General features: G+C 45.4%; 1 protein-coding gene across 2 annotated transcripts in view; it reads right to left on the bottom strand.

The window, feature by feature from the left end:
- Positions 1-404: 404 nt before the first annotated feature.
- Positions 405-16,724, bottom strand: part of OTUD5 (OTU deubiquitinase 5) — a 42,338-nt gene continuing 26,018 nt past the window's right edge. For both annotated transcript variants that reach the window (XM_081845224.1, XM_081845223.1), the window contains exons 3-9: positions 8,092-8,156; positions 6,623-6,779; positions 6,301-6,449; positions 3,630-3,815; positions 3,238-3,448; positions 1,862-1,975; positions 405-824 (exon numbers count right to left, since the gene is read on the bottom strand). In XM_081845224.1, coding sequence (XP_081701350.1) covers positions 703-824; positions 1,862-1,975; positions 3,238-3,448; positions 3,630-3,815; positions 6,301-6,449; positions 6,623-6,779; positions 8,092-8,156 — 1,004 coding nt within the window. In that variant the 3' untranslated portion in view covers positions 405-702. The remainder of the gene's footprint in view (positions 825-1,861; positions 1,976-3,237; positions 3,449-3,629; positions 3,816-6,300; positions 6,450-6,622; positions 6,780-8,091; positions 8,157-16,724) is intronic.

Raw genomic sequence — 16,724 nt, forward strand, 5'->3', positions numbered from 1 at the left:
TGGGAAAGAGAAGAGAGGCTGCCACGTGGAGCAAGAAAAAACAGCCACGGAGGTGGTCCTCCTGCAGATGACCAGCGCTGTTCCTCAGAGATGAAGGCGGAGTGATTTCAAATGGTTGCAGGTTTAGGGACCCACTCCACTGAAGACCCTTCCGTTAGAAGCCAGGATACTAGTGTTAAAAGGGGGCAGGTGAAAGAACCGTTAACACACTGCTTAGCCCCCCAACCCCCTTTATGCTTGAACATTATTATATCCCCAGCTCCCAAGGGTGAGGGAACCTGGTGGGCAGAAGCAGCTGAGCTTCTCTCCACTCCCCAAAACCCAACCTGAAGAGTCCACCTTCCCACCACCCTATAAGCAAACTGCAACCCTCCCATTCAAAAGTGGGGAGGTCTCACTTAGGATTGGATCATATATATAGATATATTCAATAATGAAGGAACGGCTGATGAAGGGGGAAGCCCAGCATGCCCCAGTTTGTGCGTGTTCCAGCTCCTTGCAGAGGAGGTCCAGTCCTTCTCCCCCAAGCACATTGGAGGTTGGATGCAAAGAGCCAAAAAATGATGGGGCAAAAGGGCAGCCGAAGGAGCTTTGATCAGCAGCAGCAGCAGAGGAGGGGAGGGGTCCCAGGTATTATCATCCTTCCTGCCAAAACATGCACCTAAGGGGTGTCAGGCGAACACAGGAGATGCAAACGAGTTATCAACTTTTGTCTGAACCACTGTCTCTGTGCAGGGCACTCTTCTTCATGCTTTCCAAGTACTCCTGTTGTGACACCGCCAGCACTGAAGCCAAGATCTCGTCGTCATCCCAGTCGCTCAAGCCTGGCAGAAGACAAAGGGGTTGAAGCGGTAACAGGTGGAGTCATGGATCACTCGGCTCCTGCCTCTAGCCATTCTCCCACCACCTCTCACACACAGCCGACCATGCGCAGTCGACTGCATCATAGTTCCATGTCCACCCCATCCTTTGCCACCACAGCCGCTGATGGTCCAGACTGGATGCTTTCACCTTAATGGCCACAATAAGACTCCTCAAGGAGTGGTGAAGCAATACTTCATTTCAATGCTCCAAGCATTCCCGTTTCAGAGTTAGCAGTTTTCAGTTTCTGGCACTCAATCTAGTTCACCTGAAAGCTCTCACCCCTTTTCATTTTTGTAAATCAAAATCTGAATTTTACACAATTTTGGAATTCCCTTTTTTTTTTTGCTGTTCTCACAGGGCTCTATTATCCATGATTCTCTTTATAGCACTTATTTTCCTCCTCCCACCCACCCTACTGCCCACCATTTCCATAGCGTGAAGTCAGGGATGAATTAGGTGGGAAGACCACAAACGGAGGTGCGTGATCTCCTCCTCCCAAAGAAACCAGCTGACTCCCAAGTGATTGTGCAAGGGCCAGGGAAAATGTGAGAGCTAGTTGCAGAATCTCGTGAAAATCCTGGTAGCTTTGCCCTGAATCTTAGGCAATTTCCAAGGTTTTACTTTTTGAAATATGGCAACCCTGCTGAAAACATCAAAATTAAAAGAGATCTGAGGTGTGTTTCCAGCAGCCCAGAAATCCTCACTTAAAATAACTGCTCAAGCTGACTCCTCTTCTGTCATCTTCCCACAAGGCCTGGCATTTTTAGATTTGCTCAAGCTCAGAATGACAAATTTTGACCTGTCTCCTCTCCATATACACACTAAACAGTTATATATATATTGTGAAAAGCAGACACTGAATGCAGGTTCTGTACTGGAAAACTGAAGGAGTCTTCAGCTACAGCATCAGAATGCCTGAAAAGAAGATAAGGTTCTGAATGGCTAAAGAGCCACCTTCCTTAACGCCTGAATGCTTGGCTCAAGGGAGGGCACTTACCAAATGCTGTTGGTGACATCTGCTGCATTATTGCCCGACACTCCAGGGCTGGATACAACGATACTAAGGGAGGGGTTGCTCGGCCACTGCCTGCAGAAAGCTGGCTGCTTGTACCTGGGTAGGTGTGCAGATTGATGGTAGAATTATTTGCATGCAAAGGGGACGTTCATCTCCTAAGGGTCAATTCTCAACACAATCTCCAACAATGCCCTGCCCCCAGTATTCCTTTAAAGGCAATTTAAACTTAACAAGTTTGCAGGTGTTTTCCTGTGATGGATAAAAGATTCTGAACTCTGACATGTATATTAGTCTGACCACATTCTGGCATAATTTACCTATTCTCAGGTTGCCCCTTGATAGAAACCAGAGTATATATTGTGGGATGGCCAAAATCTCAGTGTTTTTTATTTTATTTATTTATTTTGTGTGTGTGTGTGTGTGTGTGTGTGTGTGTGTGTGTGTGTTTAAAAAAAACATTTATCTCTCTATCAAACTTTTTTTGTATACAACTGTATAGTAAAAATATCAGCGACTTACAATTATCTGGGATATTTAATTCTGTTGTGTTTAGCTTACTTTAAGGATTTTCACTTCCAACCCTGCAGGCTCATTTATGGCTTTCAACCCATTTACAGCTAGATCTTATCGGTTGGAGAAACACTTTATGCCTGGCTTCTGCTGTATAAGACTGTTATGTATTTTTATTTTACTTACTTCATTTATTTTAAGATTCTAGGTTGTTTTTAAACACAATCAGTGTGAACTTCCTCAAGCAATGCAATTGGAAAGGCGCCCCTTTTTTTAAAAAAAAAATTAAGGTAAGGAAAGATAAATATCTTGTCCTTTCCCTCATTCCCCACTTTGGCTGCCGGATAGCTAATCTCCCCTCTCTCCTATCCCTTCAAAATGGCAGTGAGGAAGCAGCTGTGGAGAAATATACCACAGTAGTGCATTATGACAGCTGTACCACAGCCCTTCTGCTCCCCCTTCTAAACTTACAAAGGAGATGCAGCTTCTACAGGACCACAGTGATTTGAAGCAGAACAGCACTATGAAGACTGGATCAAAACAAAACAGCACTATGGTGTTTACAGGTGCGGTGGAAGTGGCAAACTGCATGACCTTGTCCTGTCACCTGGACAACCAGAAGGAGCTCAGAGAGACCTATGCGGCTTGCAGGTGTTTCGTGTGCAAGAAGAATGTGCCTGACACCTGGGGGAAAACTTGTTTGATCCGCACATGTCCCAAGTCACAACCAAGCTTGTCTCCCTGTGACGTAGTGGCCACCTTACCCAGCCCCTGCCATAGCTTAAGCCCTCTTGCTCCCCACCCGGAGGAGTCATTCTGCTCCCTGCTCTGAGCCATGGGGCACTTACCAGGAGCACACGGCGAGGGGGGCTTTGTAAGTGCTAGAGCTGCGGTGCTCCCAGGGGAAGGTGGCTTGGCAGCATTCAGCTCATTGTGCAAGTCGGGGTGCTCTGGGGAAGACGCCGAACTGCGCTGGCGTGGAGAGCGGCCACTCCATTCTTCCAAACCGCTGGCTGCAGCCGCCGTGGCGGAGCTGCAGGTAGCGCTGGCTTTGCAGGGCTGTAGAGAAGGGAAAAGGTGCTATTCAGGGCCAACCATCTTGTTGACCAGTTTCCCTGAGCTAGGCCAGTATTACAGCCAGTCTCAACAGAAGGGAAGACTCACTTCCCCACCTCTAGTGATCCCCGAGATGCCCCCAAACCCTCACTTCCCCTTCACACGTGGAGGAAATAAACCAAACCTGTCTGGCCTGCTTTTCCTGGTCACGCAGCCACTGCAGATAAGACTCCCTGGCAACCTGCTCCTCAATGGCCTCGTTGGTTGCTTCCCAATCAGTTGCTCGCTTCTTATCTTCTAGCATTTGCTGTTCGATCCATGACTCCTCGGATGTCTTGATTGCGTTCTTCATCAAGGACTGCTCCGCATACTACAGAGAGTGGAGGGAGTTCAGCAAGCCCACTGGAGTCCCAGGCTCAAACCCGCTGCCCAAGTTTGGTTGCATGTTTTAAACAGCAAAAGGAGATAAGCCCTCTCCGTCAGGAAAACAACCACAGGGGCAACTATACTTTAGCACAGTGCCAAGAAAGCCTCCTGCCAGCGCAAGGATTTCCGCTTGCACAGCAGGACTCCTTCCACCCTTCCCCATTTGTTTTAGGAGGCACCCCCAAGCCTGCCAAGCAGATATGGGAAAGGTGTGGGATACACGCAGGGGAGAAATCCTTGGGCTGACAGGATGTGCTATGTGGATTCTGCCCACAACTGAAATAAAGAAATCTGGGTGAGAGTGGGAGGAACTTGCCCAAAGGTTGTCTTGGAAGAGCACATATCTATTCAATTTCCCCCTAGCAGATAAAGGAAAGGATGAGATTAATTCATCTTAAATGCGGCTGGACAAGCTTTGTAAGATCTGGGGGAGGAAACAGGTGATAGTCTCCTAGCAGGCATCAGATATCCTTCTCCAGCCTCTTTGAGGTTGGCTTGGAAGTGGCTGGGGAAGGCATCCTACAGCTACTATTCTTTACATGCTTCTTCACCCTGCTCTGCCAGAATCGCCACACGGCCACATCAGAAATGCGATGGTGATTGGCAGGTCCAGCACTCTGGACAAAATGCCCCATCCTTCGGACGGGTGGGTTGATTCAGCCCCACCTCATTCACCAGATCAAGCTGAGCAATATCTGAGGTCTAGGGAGAGGACCTCTAGTGCCTTCATCTGCCCCATTTGCCAACAGAAAGAGCCACCTGGAGAGGAGAGCAGGAGGAGAAGCTGTGAGACGAGTGAGTGGTTGGCTGGGGGGCTGTACCTCCTGCTGCCTCCCTGCCAGCAGTGGCGCCACCACTCCCTCCCTGCACCATCATGCCTTCCCCCTCCCCACAGGTGAAGCCAGCACCCCTGCTGCCATCTCCTGCCCCTTGTGGCTAGTACCCAGCACTAGCCATGACTTGGGCACTCACTGCTGGTGGAGGCTTGTCATTTCCTGCTCCTTGACCCCAGCAGCAGCTGCTGTGGCACACTCCAGGGGTGAGTAGAGGGGTGTGCTACCTGAGGGGTTGAGGAGCAGGAGGCAGCAAGCAGCTGGTAATGGTGGACACCCAGCTGTGCTGAGTGCTGGGAACTAGGTGCTGGTGTGGGGCAGGAGGTGGGGGGGGGCTGCACTGGGGATTTTGTCTCTAGCAGCACAATGTCCCGGGCCACTCCTGGCAGCATGGAATTTTCTTTTTTAAAAAATATATTTTTATTGATTGTTACATGAAATTTCCAAAAAAACCATACAACATATTTTCTCATCTTATTCAGGGTTTTGGACTTCCATCAACCATATCTGAAGATTTTTCAATCTTTATCAATCGGCATTTCATTAATTTCACTATTACTTTTAATAGTCCTCCACTAACAGTTCTCTTCAAACTTTTCTCTGCAATATTTCACATAGTCCTCCTTACAAAACTTCTTGCAATCCCACTAGCGTAATCTGTTGATTACAATTGCTTTTCAGATAGTTCACATATTTACTCCAGTCCTCTGAGAATCTCTGATCCCGCAAGTTTCAAATCCTTCCTGTCATCTTGTCTAATTCTGCATAGTCCAGGCACCATGGAATTTTCAAAGGGTAGCAGCTGAAACAGTCATTGTAGTAGCGGCAGCAACAACTGGGAACTTCTGACTCACTGCCTGGTTTGGCATGCAAGGGCATTTTTAAAGCCATGCCCTACCTGCTCTACACCTGGCACCAAACATAACACCAGGGGTGTGGCTGGTAAAGATGCAGCTGGGCCAAAAGAGGGCTTGCAGGCAGCACCAACCAGCCAGTTGCCAGTACCTGAAAACAGCCCTGTGCAAAGCCCCATGCCCAACACATAATATTATTCTATTATGTATTATGTTTTGCTTGTTCTCAGTAGCGTTGGAGCCCAGTTATTAGGCAGAAAATAAATACATGCTGGTTCCGCTTTCTGAACACAATGCATTCCCAGGAAATCATTCATTAGGCGAGCATTTAAAATATTTCCTATGGGAACATTTCAAATTCATGATTTGTCCAATCTCCCTCCATGGTTTCTTCCTGAAATGGCTGCAACCAATTAACAAAAGCAAGCAAATTTGGAAAGCAAGAATTTCTATTTATTTATTTCAAATTCATGCAACACCACCAAGTTGAGTAGCTGATAACAGCAAGACGAGATAGAAACCTTTTATAAAAATAAAAATACACAGATCATACTGCAAGGTTACATGATCAGGCACGCATCTTAGTTAATTGGATTTCTCCCTGCTCTCTCCTTATCCATCAAGCCTTACCTTGCCACATCCCAACCTTTCAACCCCCAGAGGACACCCTGGTAGTGAGGGATACTGAACTCCTTGGCTAAAGAGACCTCCCTTCCCCAGAACCCATCCAGGAAAGACTCACCCCTGGCTTGAAGGAGGGCAGCCCCAGCCCCACACCAATGGTAGCCTTGTTGGGGTTCACCACAGAGTTGTAATGTATGTTGCGGTGATAGCTTACTCGGATGGGCTCATCCTCGTTCTGGTGGATGCCATGGAAAGTGTTGATGGGCTCTGGAAGGGAAAGATGACAGCTCAGTGAGAGGTGTAGCATAATCCTTGCCCTTTGCCCAAACATGCTAGATGCCATCACCACGCTTTATAGGGGCAGCTGAGAGGCTGGCATCCCCAGCCCAAGGCTGGCATGGGCAAGGGTTAGGGGACAGGAAGTAGGAGCCAATGCATACCTGTGCCATACTGGTAAACCTCCACAGGTCGATTGTACATCTCTGCCATGGCCTGCATCTCAATATGGTTGCCGTGACAGTTGTTTTTCCGTTTCCGGTTGATGTAAGTGGTGAAATCTTCTGTTACATAATTGGAAAAGTAATCGGCATTCTTCATCTGCAATGTGAAAGGGCCTCAAGGTTAGAAGGACGGAGAAAGGCTCCCACTTGGGGCAAGAAACAGCATGGGGAGGTGAGAGAGCCTTTCCAGGAAAGGATTCTTGGCACAAACCCATTAGGAGAGCTGAACCTGCAGAGAACAAGGGGCGCCCATGCTGCATTAGAATGGTTTTGCTCAAGGCAGGTTCCACATATATGGGGCAGTGGTTAAACAAATTAATAATGTTGGGCCATTGGCTCCCGGTGGAGTACAGGGTCAGATTTAAGGTGCTGGTTTTGACCTTTAAAGCCCTTCACGGCCTAGGACCCTTGTACCTATGGGACCGCCTCTCCCGGTCTGCCCCATGAAAGACCTTAAGGTCCATATATAGCAACACCCTAGAGGTCACGGGCCCTAAGGAAGTTAGATTAGCCTCAACCAGAGCCAGGGCCTTTTCAACACTGGCCCCAGCCTGGTAGAACGTTCTGTCTCTTTAGACCAGGGCCCTGCGGGATCTGATCTCTTTTCGCAGAGCCTATAAGACAGAGTTGTTCCACCTGGTATTCCCTCCCCCTCTTTCTTTTTCCTTTCTCCTCCTATGAAGAGATTGCACCCTAATGTTTTAATGTTGTATCTTAATCTTTTAAATTGTATTTTAATCAACTTGTTTTTATTATTGGTTGTTAGCTGCCCTGAGCCCGGTCTTGGCTGGGGAGGGCGGGGTATAAATAATAATAATAATAATAATAATGATGATGATGATGATGATGATGTGTAAAATGGCTCCAATCATGGAATTGGGTCATTTAACATTATTACCCCAGTCACATGGAAGCTGTAAACATACCACACACACACATGTAGCAGCAGCAGCTTCAGTATAGTTGGGGTAATGCTTAAGAGTCCCCTCAGTGCCAACAGGATTCCACAAGGGAAGGGCCTGCCAAACACCTTTTAAGCAGTTTATGGATAGCCCTGAGCTGCAATTTTAAGAGACACTGTGGAGATATACATATAAAGATGTGTGTGTATTTATCTGAATAATTTAGAGGTGGTTGGGAGAGGAGGAGAAAGAACAGTGGCTGTAGCATCAGTTGTACCATTTCAAAGGAGGGAAGGTATAATATTTTCGTAGGAAGAATGTCCTTAGTGCCCAGAAGTAACAGCTGGAGAAGAAGCTAAAGCCAGGGATTTAGACCGGCAAGACTCTGTTCTTTATTGGCTGCCTGTGTTCACAGAATACAGAATGCCTGCTACACACAGTCCTGAAGGTCAGGCTTAGAGGTGGAGGCAGAAGCCCACCCTCCTCTAGATTCCTGCCGTCACTCACCAAGTAGTCCATACAGTGCTTCCTGACCACTTCATGCATGTCTTGGTCACCATATACCTGGTCAGCTGCAAAAAGAAATGAGAGATCATCACTGACCCAACCCAACAAACGCTTACCTTATAAGCAGAAAAGAGAGACAGGGTTGGAAGCACCCAGTTTTCCTTGCATGTAGCACAGCTTCATAACTGAAGTTGCCGATTTGCACCAAGTGAACCCCAGATCAGTTTCTTATTCCTCCAGTACTCAAAAACTCTGGGATGGTCCCACTGAGTGCTGTCTTCAGCATTCCAAGGGGGGCGTGTGTGGCTTTCCTCTCGTCTGCAAGCTGTGCATCATGGTTCTCTTCCCCCATAGTACAACAAACCCAGCAGATATAAGTGCTGAAGGTGGCCTTTACCCCGACCCCCAGCTCCAAACCAAAAGACAGCAATCAACATTTGGCTCCCAAGCTGCAGACACTTCTTGGGCACCCTTAAATCTTCTAGCTGGGGTTAGCTTCTTTAGTATTTCTCATTGCCTATTCTGATTTCTAGCCACCAAATGTGCCAGATGTAGAGTTGGCGAGAGCACCCTTTAATCCTCTTGCTTTGAAAGGCTTTCTTTTGGTCTTCCTTTTTTGTAGCCTTGTACCATTTTGCTTGCTGTTGATCTATGGCGGTTTATTGCACTCTACTGAATATTTTGTTCTTTTCATACTGCCGTTTACTACTGTTTGGGGCCTTTTGGCTAAAAAGCACCATATAATTAATTATAATTTGGAAGCATGTAACACTGATATCACGTGTCACCCAGAGGGACCTGACTGATCACATATTTAGGGTCAGGAAAGAAAAACCTCCCCACAGGACAGATTTTGGTTAGTAGCTGAGGCTAAGGCTTGTGGCTGCAACACACCTACTCAGCCTGCAACTACACTGTTACCTGAACTATGAGGACTCTCTTGACACTGAGAGGTCAGATGAGTTCTCCAGCAGAAGCCAAAACAAGGACTTCTGCTGGGTCAACAGGGCTATTCACACCCTTGCCTGCTCTTGCACCCACACACCCACACCCCCAAATTGGCTCTGGGGGCTTGGGAGAACCCCCAGAACAGCACATGGGGGGAGGTGTATGGGGATTGTTCCATGTGGGAAGCTGAAATGCTTTTGTTGACGGAACATTTGACATAGTGCTACCTTAAATTCCTCCCAGAGTCATTGATTCCATTAGAAAAACATTTTAATGCTAGTTTATCTAGTTTACAGCTGGAAACGTAGTGGGTCTATTATTTCTACTTTTTCTCTCTCCCCTGATTTTTTGTTTGGTGCTATTTCTGCAACACACACACACAGCTTGTTTCTGCACAGGCTGGGTCACCAAAAGCTTTAGTTGAGTAATCTAACAATTAAAACCGATTGAAACTGGGAGCCACAGTTCCATTATTTGTCAGCTAATCCACAACAAGGCAGCTAATGAAACTGATCAGAGCCAGTACTGAAACTGACAGATGCGCTGAAAAGTAAGATCTTACAGATTTTTCAACATCACAAAAACTCTTTGCAGGTGTGCAACCATTTCCAGGGGCAAGTGTCGAAAAACAACCAGATGCCAGCTCTGGGAGCACCAGAGAAGCAAATGTTGCAGCAAAGTGGATTACCTTGGAAGGCAAAGTAGCTGAGGGGTGGTCACAGATATCTGCAACCAATTACTGAAAAGTGTCAAAATTCCTTGCTATTTTGAGTTGCCTATATGGTCTCTACTCTGTTAACTGAAAAGAAGTTAGGACCCACAGGGATCCCGAAGCAATACCATATTCAGATTCAAGTCTCAATTCTTATTAAGGCATAACAAACTGAAATCAGTAAGTTGGCTTCACGTGGTCCAAACTTATCCATGGCTCTGGGGCAGTCAGATCAAAAGAAAATAACGTAAGGGGCAGGAAGAAGAGGAGAGAACAGCCTCCTGAGTTTGGAAAGGACTGGGATGGGTCACGGTTCAGGAAGCAGCTGGGAGAGGGGTGAATGTGCAAGAAATGAGAAAATTTAGTGAAAAAGCAGTTTCAACAGCATTTGTAGCAAGTATAGAGAATTCCAGTTATAATCAGGGGACTCAGCTCAGCAACACAGAAATCCAAATGACTCTACTGAGCTACATGCCATGTCCTGAATCTCCCACCCAGCCCAATCAACTTACACTGAGGGAGGCGGAGAGAAGAAGCTACCCTGGGATGCTTGTCAGCAGCCCTTACCTGGGAATAGTATTTTGGGGAGGCACATTCCTGATGTGGAGCCAGTGGTGGCAGAGACAGGAGAATGAGGCTCAGATCATCACCACACTCAAAGGTAAGAGTAGAAGAGAAATGCCAGGAAGAAAAGAGACCTGTGACAACCACACAGGACCACAAGGTCAAGAGATAGCATATGGAAAAAAGTTTCTAAGCCCAAGAGGAGCAAGTGCTTTGTACATAGCGAAGCGTCTTAGGATGATGCCTCTGCTGCTTCTCCAAACACAGCAACTTTCTTCTGCTTCTCTTCTCTTCTTTTCCACTTTCCTGCAATCATTCCCCCTCCCTCTTCCCCTTGCTTCCCTTCCCATGCCTGCTTTTTTCCTACTTCTTCTCTCATATTCTGCCCTCTGAACCTTCCCTCCTGCCTCCACAGCTTGTTCGCAACCACTGCTACCACCTACGCTTCAGGAATTGGAAAGACGTTCTTGCACCCTCGGTGCATCAAACACTAGGGCTGCTCTTTTCTGGGCCAAACAGGAGCCACAAAGACTCCACAGGCCACCCATAAAACAAACAGCAACAATACCCCCAAGCCAAACTGGGGTCCGTAAGAACTGTAGCCATAAGAGCTCCAGTGTGGGGAGTAAAATGGTGGCTGTTTTTGCATCACCATATCTTGGTGCCAGAGGTGACAAACTCCAGCAGCACCCTCCAAAACTATAATAAGACAACAGCACAAGCCCCATTCAAATCCTCTTGTGCCACTCCTATTCCTTCTGGGGATTGTGCACAGAGTACGTTGTGCTCCAACAGTCAAATCCATTTGACTTATGCCCAGCTGCCTTTAATGGCATCCCAATGCACCCACTTCACCTTGCCTTGCGAGACATCCATATGATGGAATGGCAGTGGCCCCTTCGGATCTTGAAATATGGGTCCCCTCAACAAAATTTAAAATTTGGCTTTGTAATTCGGAATTTATGTGATGTGATGTGATTTGATTTGATTTGATTGGCCGGTTAATAAAAATTATTTAGAATGAAAAAAAGGAATGGCTGGGGCCCTTAACCTTCTCAGTTAAGTAGCAGATTTGTAATACTGAAAGCCTCTACTGCATGAAGAGAAGATCCATGCCTGCCTCAAGGCACCATGGAATTAGCAGGTAAGAAGAAGGTGGTTTGCCTTGTATGGCAGCCCTTGTATGTGCCCATGAACAGCAGGATGTTGAAAATGGCACATGGGACGGTGTAAGGGTGGGGACCCCAGCATCATTCATCAAACACAAACAGATCACCTTCTGAACAGTGTGCTAGTAATTTCATGGCATTTCCTACAATAGTGCAAGGGGCTGAAGAGGCAGTTCCCTATCTGTACGTGACAGCAATAGGACACCAGGACCTTCCGAGGCTAATTTTCTAGGCCCCTCAAGGTAGCAGAAGGAAAGCAAGACAGATAGATGAGGACGGGTCAACAGCTTTTTGGCGGGCTGTGCAATGCATCAAGGGAGTATGTGACTCATCTCTAACCTCTATGTAAACAAGGATGTGGTTTCTGGTGTGGGGAAGTAGAGCTGGCAGTTCCAGCAAGTCACATGGGCATCGGCTTTTCTACGAAACTTCTGTTGTGGTCACCACCCCAAGCCCCATTTTTGTTGATGATCTGTGCACGTGCACAGAGGCCCACTCAGTAAAGACACAAACAGAAACAAAAGCCCTAGTCCATGCTCCAAAACATACCCCAGGAAGAATTAGGGCCATGATAAAACTTTGGTAGGAAATGGGAGGCTACAGTTGCATACAGTTTTTTTCTCCGTTAAGGAAGCTTTGTGTTGCATGCTTATTGTGTTTGTTTTGTTTTAACTATTGCATTTTCAGTTTTTAGTACTATAAAGTGGAACCTCACCTTACGTACTGCCCTCCTTAAGAATGCTTCGAGTTCAAGTGAACAACACAAGCACGCTGACACCAAACTCTACATACATTAACCATAATAGAAACACCGCTACTTGACCCCACCCCCATGCATCTCCCCTCCCTCCACCCCTTTCTTTTTTTTCTTTTTTCTTTTTTCTTCTCCCCCTAATGCCTCAACAAATGAAACGGATTTGTAAAAGTGTTACATGGGGGGGGAAAAATACGAGGCATTACACTTACACTGTAAAACAAGAAAACCCTTAATAAAATATTTTTTAAAAAAGAATGCTTCGAGTTACGAGCTCCGCTAACCTGGAAGTATATGCCCCTTGTTGCGAACTTTGCCCCGGATGCGAGCGGAAGTCGTGCGCCTTAGGAACAGGAGGCACCATTAGTGAAAGCGTGCCTCTTGTTAAGAACAGTTTTGGGTTACAAACGGACCTCCAGAATGAATTAAGTTCGTAACCAGAGGTGCCACTGTACTCTGTTTTTTTTTTTTTGTGAGACACCTTGAGAATACCTGACTCCCAGGCTGTATTTCAGGCTGATCAATTGTTATTCTTAGAACAAAGCTATAAAACATACGATGGCTTTCCACAGCCTCCTTCCTCAAGATCTGGAGGGAGGGTAAGGGTGCCAGGAAACTTTTTTTCTTTTTAGTGTAACATTTCAGGGCCTGATGGTTACATCTTAAAAAGTAGCTAATAGCAAAAATGCTAAAGAGCAGAAACACAGAGACAAAAGCAGCCCCGGTTCATTTCATTTCATTTTTCAGCTTTTACATGACTTCTAAGAACACCTACTGAAATTATTCAAAAGCTGACATAAGATTGGGTGTTTGAGGGCAAACTTTCTGAGTTCACATACTATGTGAGGCACAAGTGGAACACAACACCAAGCACAACTACAAAGACAGGCAAACAAGGCTCGCTGTATGTATCTAAAATGTCTCTCTGACCCAGGGACTTGCCAGGAAAGCAAGACATGAGCATCGCTGAAACTCCTGGGTGATTATGCCTCATACAGTTTCAATCTCAAAGCAGTTCAAATTCACAAAATTTCCGAGGTATTGCTGCTGGTTAATAACTCACATAAAAGTGTCAACAATAACCTCAAAGCGTTTCTGTGAAAAGTTCAAAACATGGTGCTTCTTTTCTGCTGCCTTTTTATAGGATGGGAGGTGGTTCTGCTGCAAATGACCCTCTTCATGCTTTTCACCTTTGGCAAGCCTGTAAGCCAGTGAATCTTGAACAGCTTATTCAGGACACCTGGCACCAGCAATGGGTTTTGCATGGTGAGTCTTTGCTCTCATGCAAAATCAGCTGTCTCATAGGTAAGCCCTCTGCCATTGGCCTGAGTAACCTGATGTCACAGCCAGTGATAATGAGCAACTGCAAGTCTGGGCAATTTTGCTTCAACCATTGGCCCAAGTTAAATATATTTATGCCAAAAGATTTTGAAAGCTGGCTCACATCAGCGGAATGGTCTCTAAAAACAGTCAGCTTCCGTTTTGGAGACATTACTACAATCACTTCCTCTGTATCTGCTGTTCAGAGGTGAGTTTCAGTGCTCTTGTAGCCAAAAAAGCACCACCGGGGCACAAGGCGCAGGTATCAGCCGGTCTGGGGAAACCCCAAAGGCAAAACAGAATGATTTTACTGCAGGACTTGAATAACATTTGAAGATGGAAAGAAGTTGTAATATTTCCCCACAATATTTCCCCACATAATTTTAAAATATTTCCAGTATTTTAAGTGTGATAGTGCATCTTTTAAATGTACGTAGGTGGGGTAAATCCCATCTAAGGTCCCGTGAACGGGGGGTGGGGTTAAATCTCATTATCTGAAGAAAAAGCGAAGCACTATGGGTGTATTTTTGCTGCTGCTACTTGGTAGCTTTACTGTTTGAGATTTTTTAAATGATGAATTATATTGTCTATGTGATATTCTTCTTAATACAGCGTTGTTACTATATATATTCCTTCCTGGGACCTTCCTGGTGAAAGGTGTATTTAATAGATAAACACTTAATGAATAAATATATGCCTGGACAAAAAGGACGCCACTACAGGTTAGGAATAACCTGTAACTATAAAACATTTCAAAACAATGTGCATTGCAATGGAGTAGGGGATGCCTATCAGAATTAGAAAAGAGAGGAACTGGTCTGGAATAGTCACAATAAAGGAATGAGGCACTCCAAGCCAAGGTTGCTACTGGATTGTTAACAAGAAGGAGATGGCCAAAAACCAAACCAAACCAAAAAAGAAAAAGAAAAAGAAGAAAAAAGGGAAAGCAGTAGGTAAAGGCTGTGTGTCTGCAGTTTGGCACATTGATGGGCTGGTGGACAAACCCAGGACAGATCACTGCAGCACTGGCTGCAATCATTCCTTTCCTGAAAATCCAGCCCTCTCTGAATGATTTTCAAAAACCATTTCAAGGACAAAGTTGCACTCTGTGAAAATGTTTTCCAGAATCTTCTGTTTATCCAAGCCCTTGTCAAACCCCCAAGTCAGATGGTTAAGTTTAAATAAGTATACTAATTTTAATGGAAATAAGATTAAAAATACGTTAAGACATTTATATGATAGAAAATAAGAGAAAGATGGAAAGGAATTGCTGAAACAATTAATGGAAGTGGAATACAAAGAGGGAGGTGAGAGGAGGTCAATGATACAAGGGAATGAAAGACAGAATATGGAAAAGGTATGATGTATGTTTTTAAATTGCTTTTGTTTTGTTTTGTTTAGTTGTGTTAGCTTAATGTGTTAAGGTTGTGTTTTGTATTGTTTATATATTGTATTGTATTTTCTTTTTTTGTTTTTTTATTTCTTGTTCTTTTTCTCTCTCTTGTCTTTTTTTCTTTTTTGTAAGTTTTAAAAGTAATAAATATTATTTTTTTTAAAAAAGTTCTTCACGCATTCATGTATCTCCAGTCAAAGGGATTCAGGAAGCAGAGTTAGCACAGACCTTCACCCCTGGCAACAAAGACACAGTTCTAGGCTAGATAGGGGGCTCACAGTCTGACTCCATATAAAGCATCTTTGTTGCACACACACAAACCCTGGTGCAAACTGTGTAATGAGGGAAGGAGACTTGCAATGGCAAAAGTGCTATAGGCTTTGACTGAACTGTCCAGTCATGCTTCCATACCTATCACACCACAGCGCCACCTGCATCTAAACCACTGAGCCTCTTGGGCTTGCCAATTGGAAGGATGGTGGTTCAAATCCACACTACAGGGTGAGCTCCTGTTGCTCTGTCCCAGCTCCTGCCAACCTAGCAGATCGAAAGCACACCAGTGCAAGTAGATAAATAGTTACCACTGTGGTGGGAAGGTAAACAGCATTTCCATGCACTCTGACTTCCGTCACAGTGTCCCGTTGCACCAGAAGCGGTTTAGTCATGCTGGCCACATGACCTGGAAAAGCTGTCTGTGGACAAACACTGGCTCTCTCGGCCTGAAAGTGAGATGAGCACCACATCCCATAGTTGCCTTTGACTGGACTTAACCATCCAGGGGTCCTTTACCTTACCTACCTATCATAATCTTAATTAGTTCTTCATTTCCCCCAATCCACTACCCCATTTATCATTAATCCTTCCCTCTACCAAAAACAACACTAAACCCCTTTATCAGACTCAACAGTCTTACAGTAGCCTGGCAAATGCTTTGGGCATACCTGCAAAAATGTTGGGAGCAAACCACTACTGACATCTACAAGAGCCAGAAGATACCACCCCCACAAAGTAAGAAATTATGATGAAAAGAAAACAAGAGGCGAGTGGGAGCATTTTGAAGAATACTTTTAAAAAGAGTGGTATTAAGGTTAGCTGGCAAGTGGGATAAGCCTATGAGCAGCAGTACACAAGACAAAGGAATGGAAAAGGGAAATAATAAAGGGGAAAGGAAACATTAGAAAACTAAGAATATGAAATAGGATGCCAGTAGAAGATAAGCCGGGAAGTCTATATAAAACTAAGCTAAGATATAAATGGACGTAATATGTAAAATGTAAAAATAAGATGATACCACCCGCACAAGTCCAACTCATGCCTTTTCATAACATATCCTCTGGTGTGGTGGTTGTCAATGCAGTGCCAGTGTGCCCTGCCCATCAATAGGACACCTGCAAAAGGACTCAGTAAATGCATCCTCAAAAATCTACAATGAACATGTGACTGTTTGCCCTTCCTGCTCGATTTCATGTTTGGACTGGTTCGGCTTCTCTTATACTGAACAAGTCCCCTTTAACATGACCACATTTCGCTGGATGCCAGGACTGGATACCCGCCCCTCCATTCTGTTCTGAGCAAGAAGAGAAGTGCAAAGAACTTCTTTATGTGAGCAAGGAGGCCCAAAAAGGTTGCCAATGGCAACCCCTGTGGCAGTCTGCATCCATGGCTGGGGGAAGCAGCCACCACCTCCAAAACCTCAAAACAGCAACAACACTTTTTAATAAGTCTCCCTAAGGTAGTATATTGTCAGGGGCTGAACTAGACAGGCCTCACGGT

The sequence above is a fragment of the Podarcis erhardii genome (genome assembly GCF_964252035.2).
Source record: "Podarcis erhardii genome assembly, chromosome: 17".
Taxonomy (NCBI): Eukaryota; Metazoa; Chordata; class Lepidosauria; order Squamata; family Lacertidae; genus Podarcis; species Podarcis erhardii.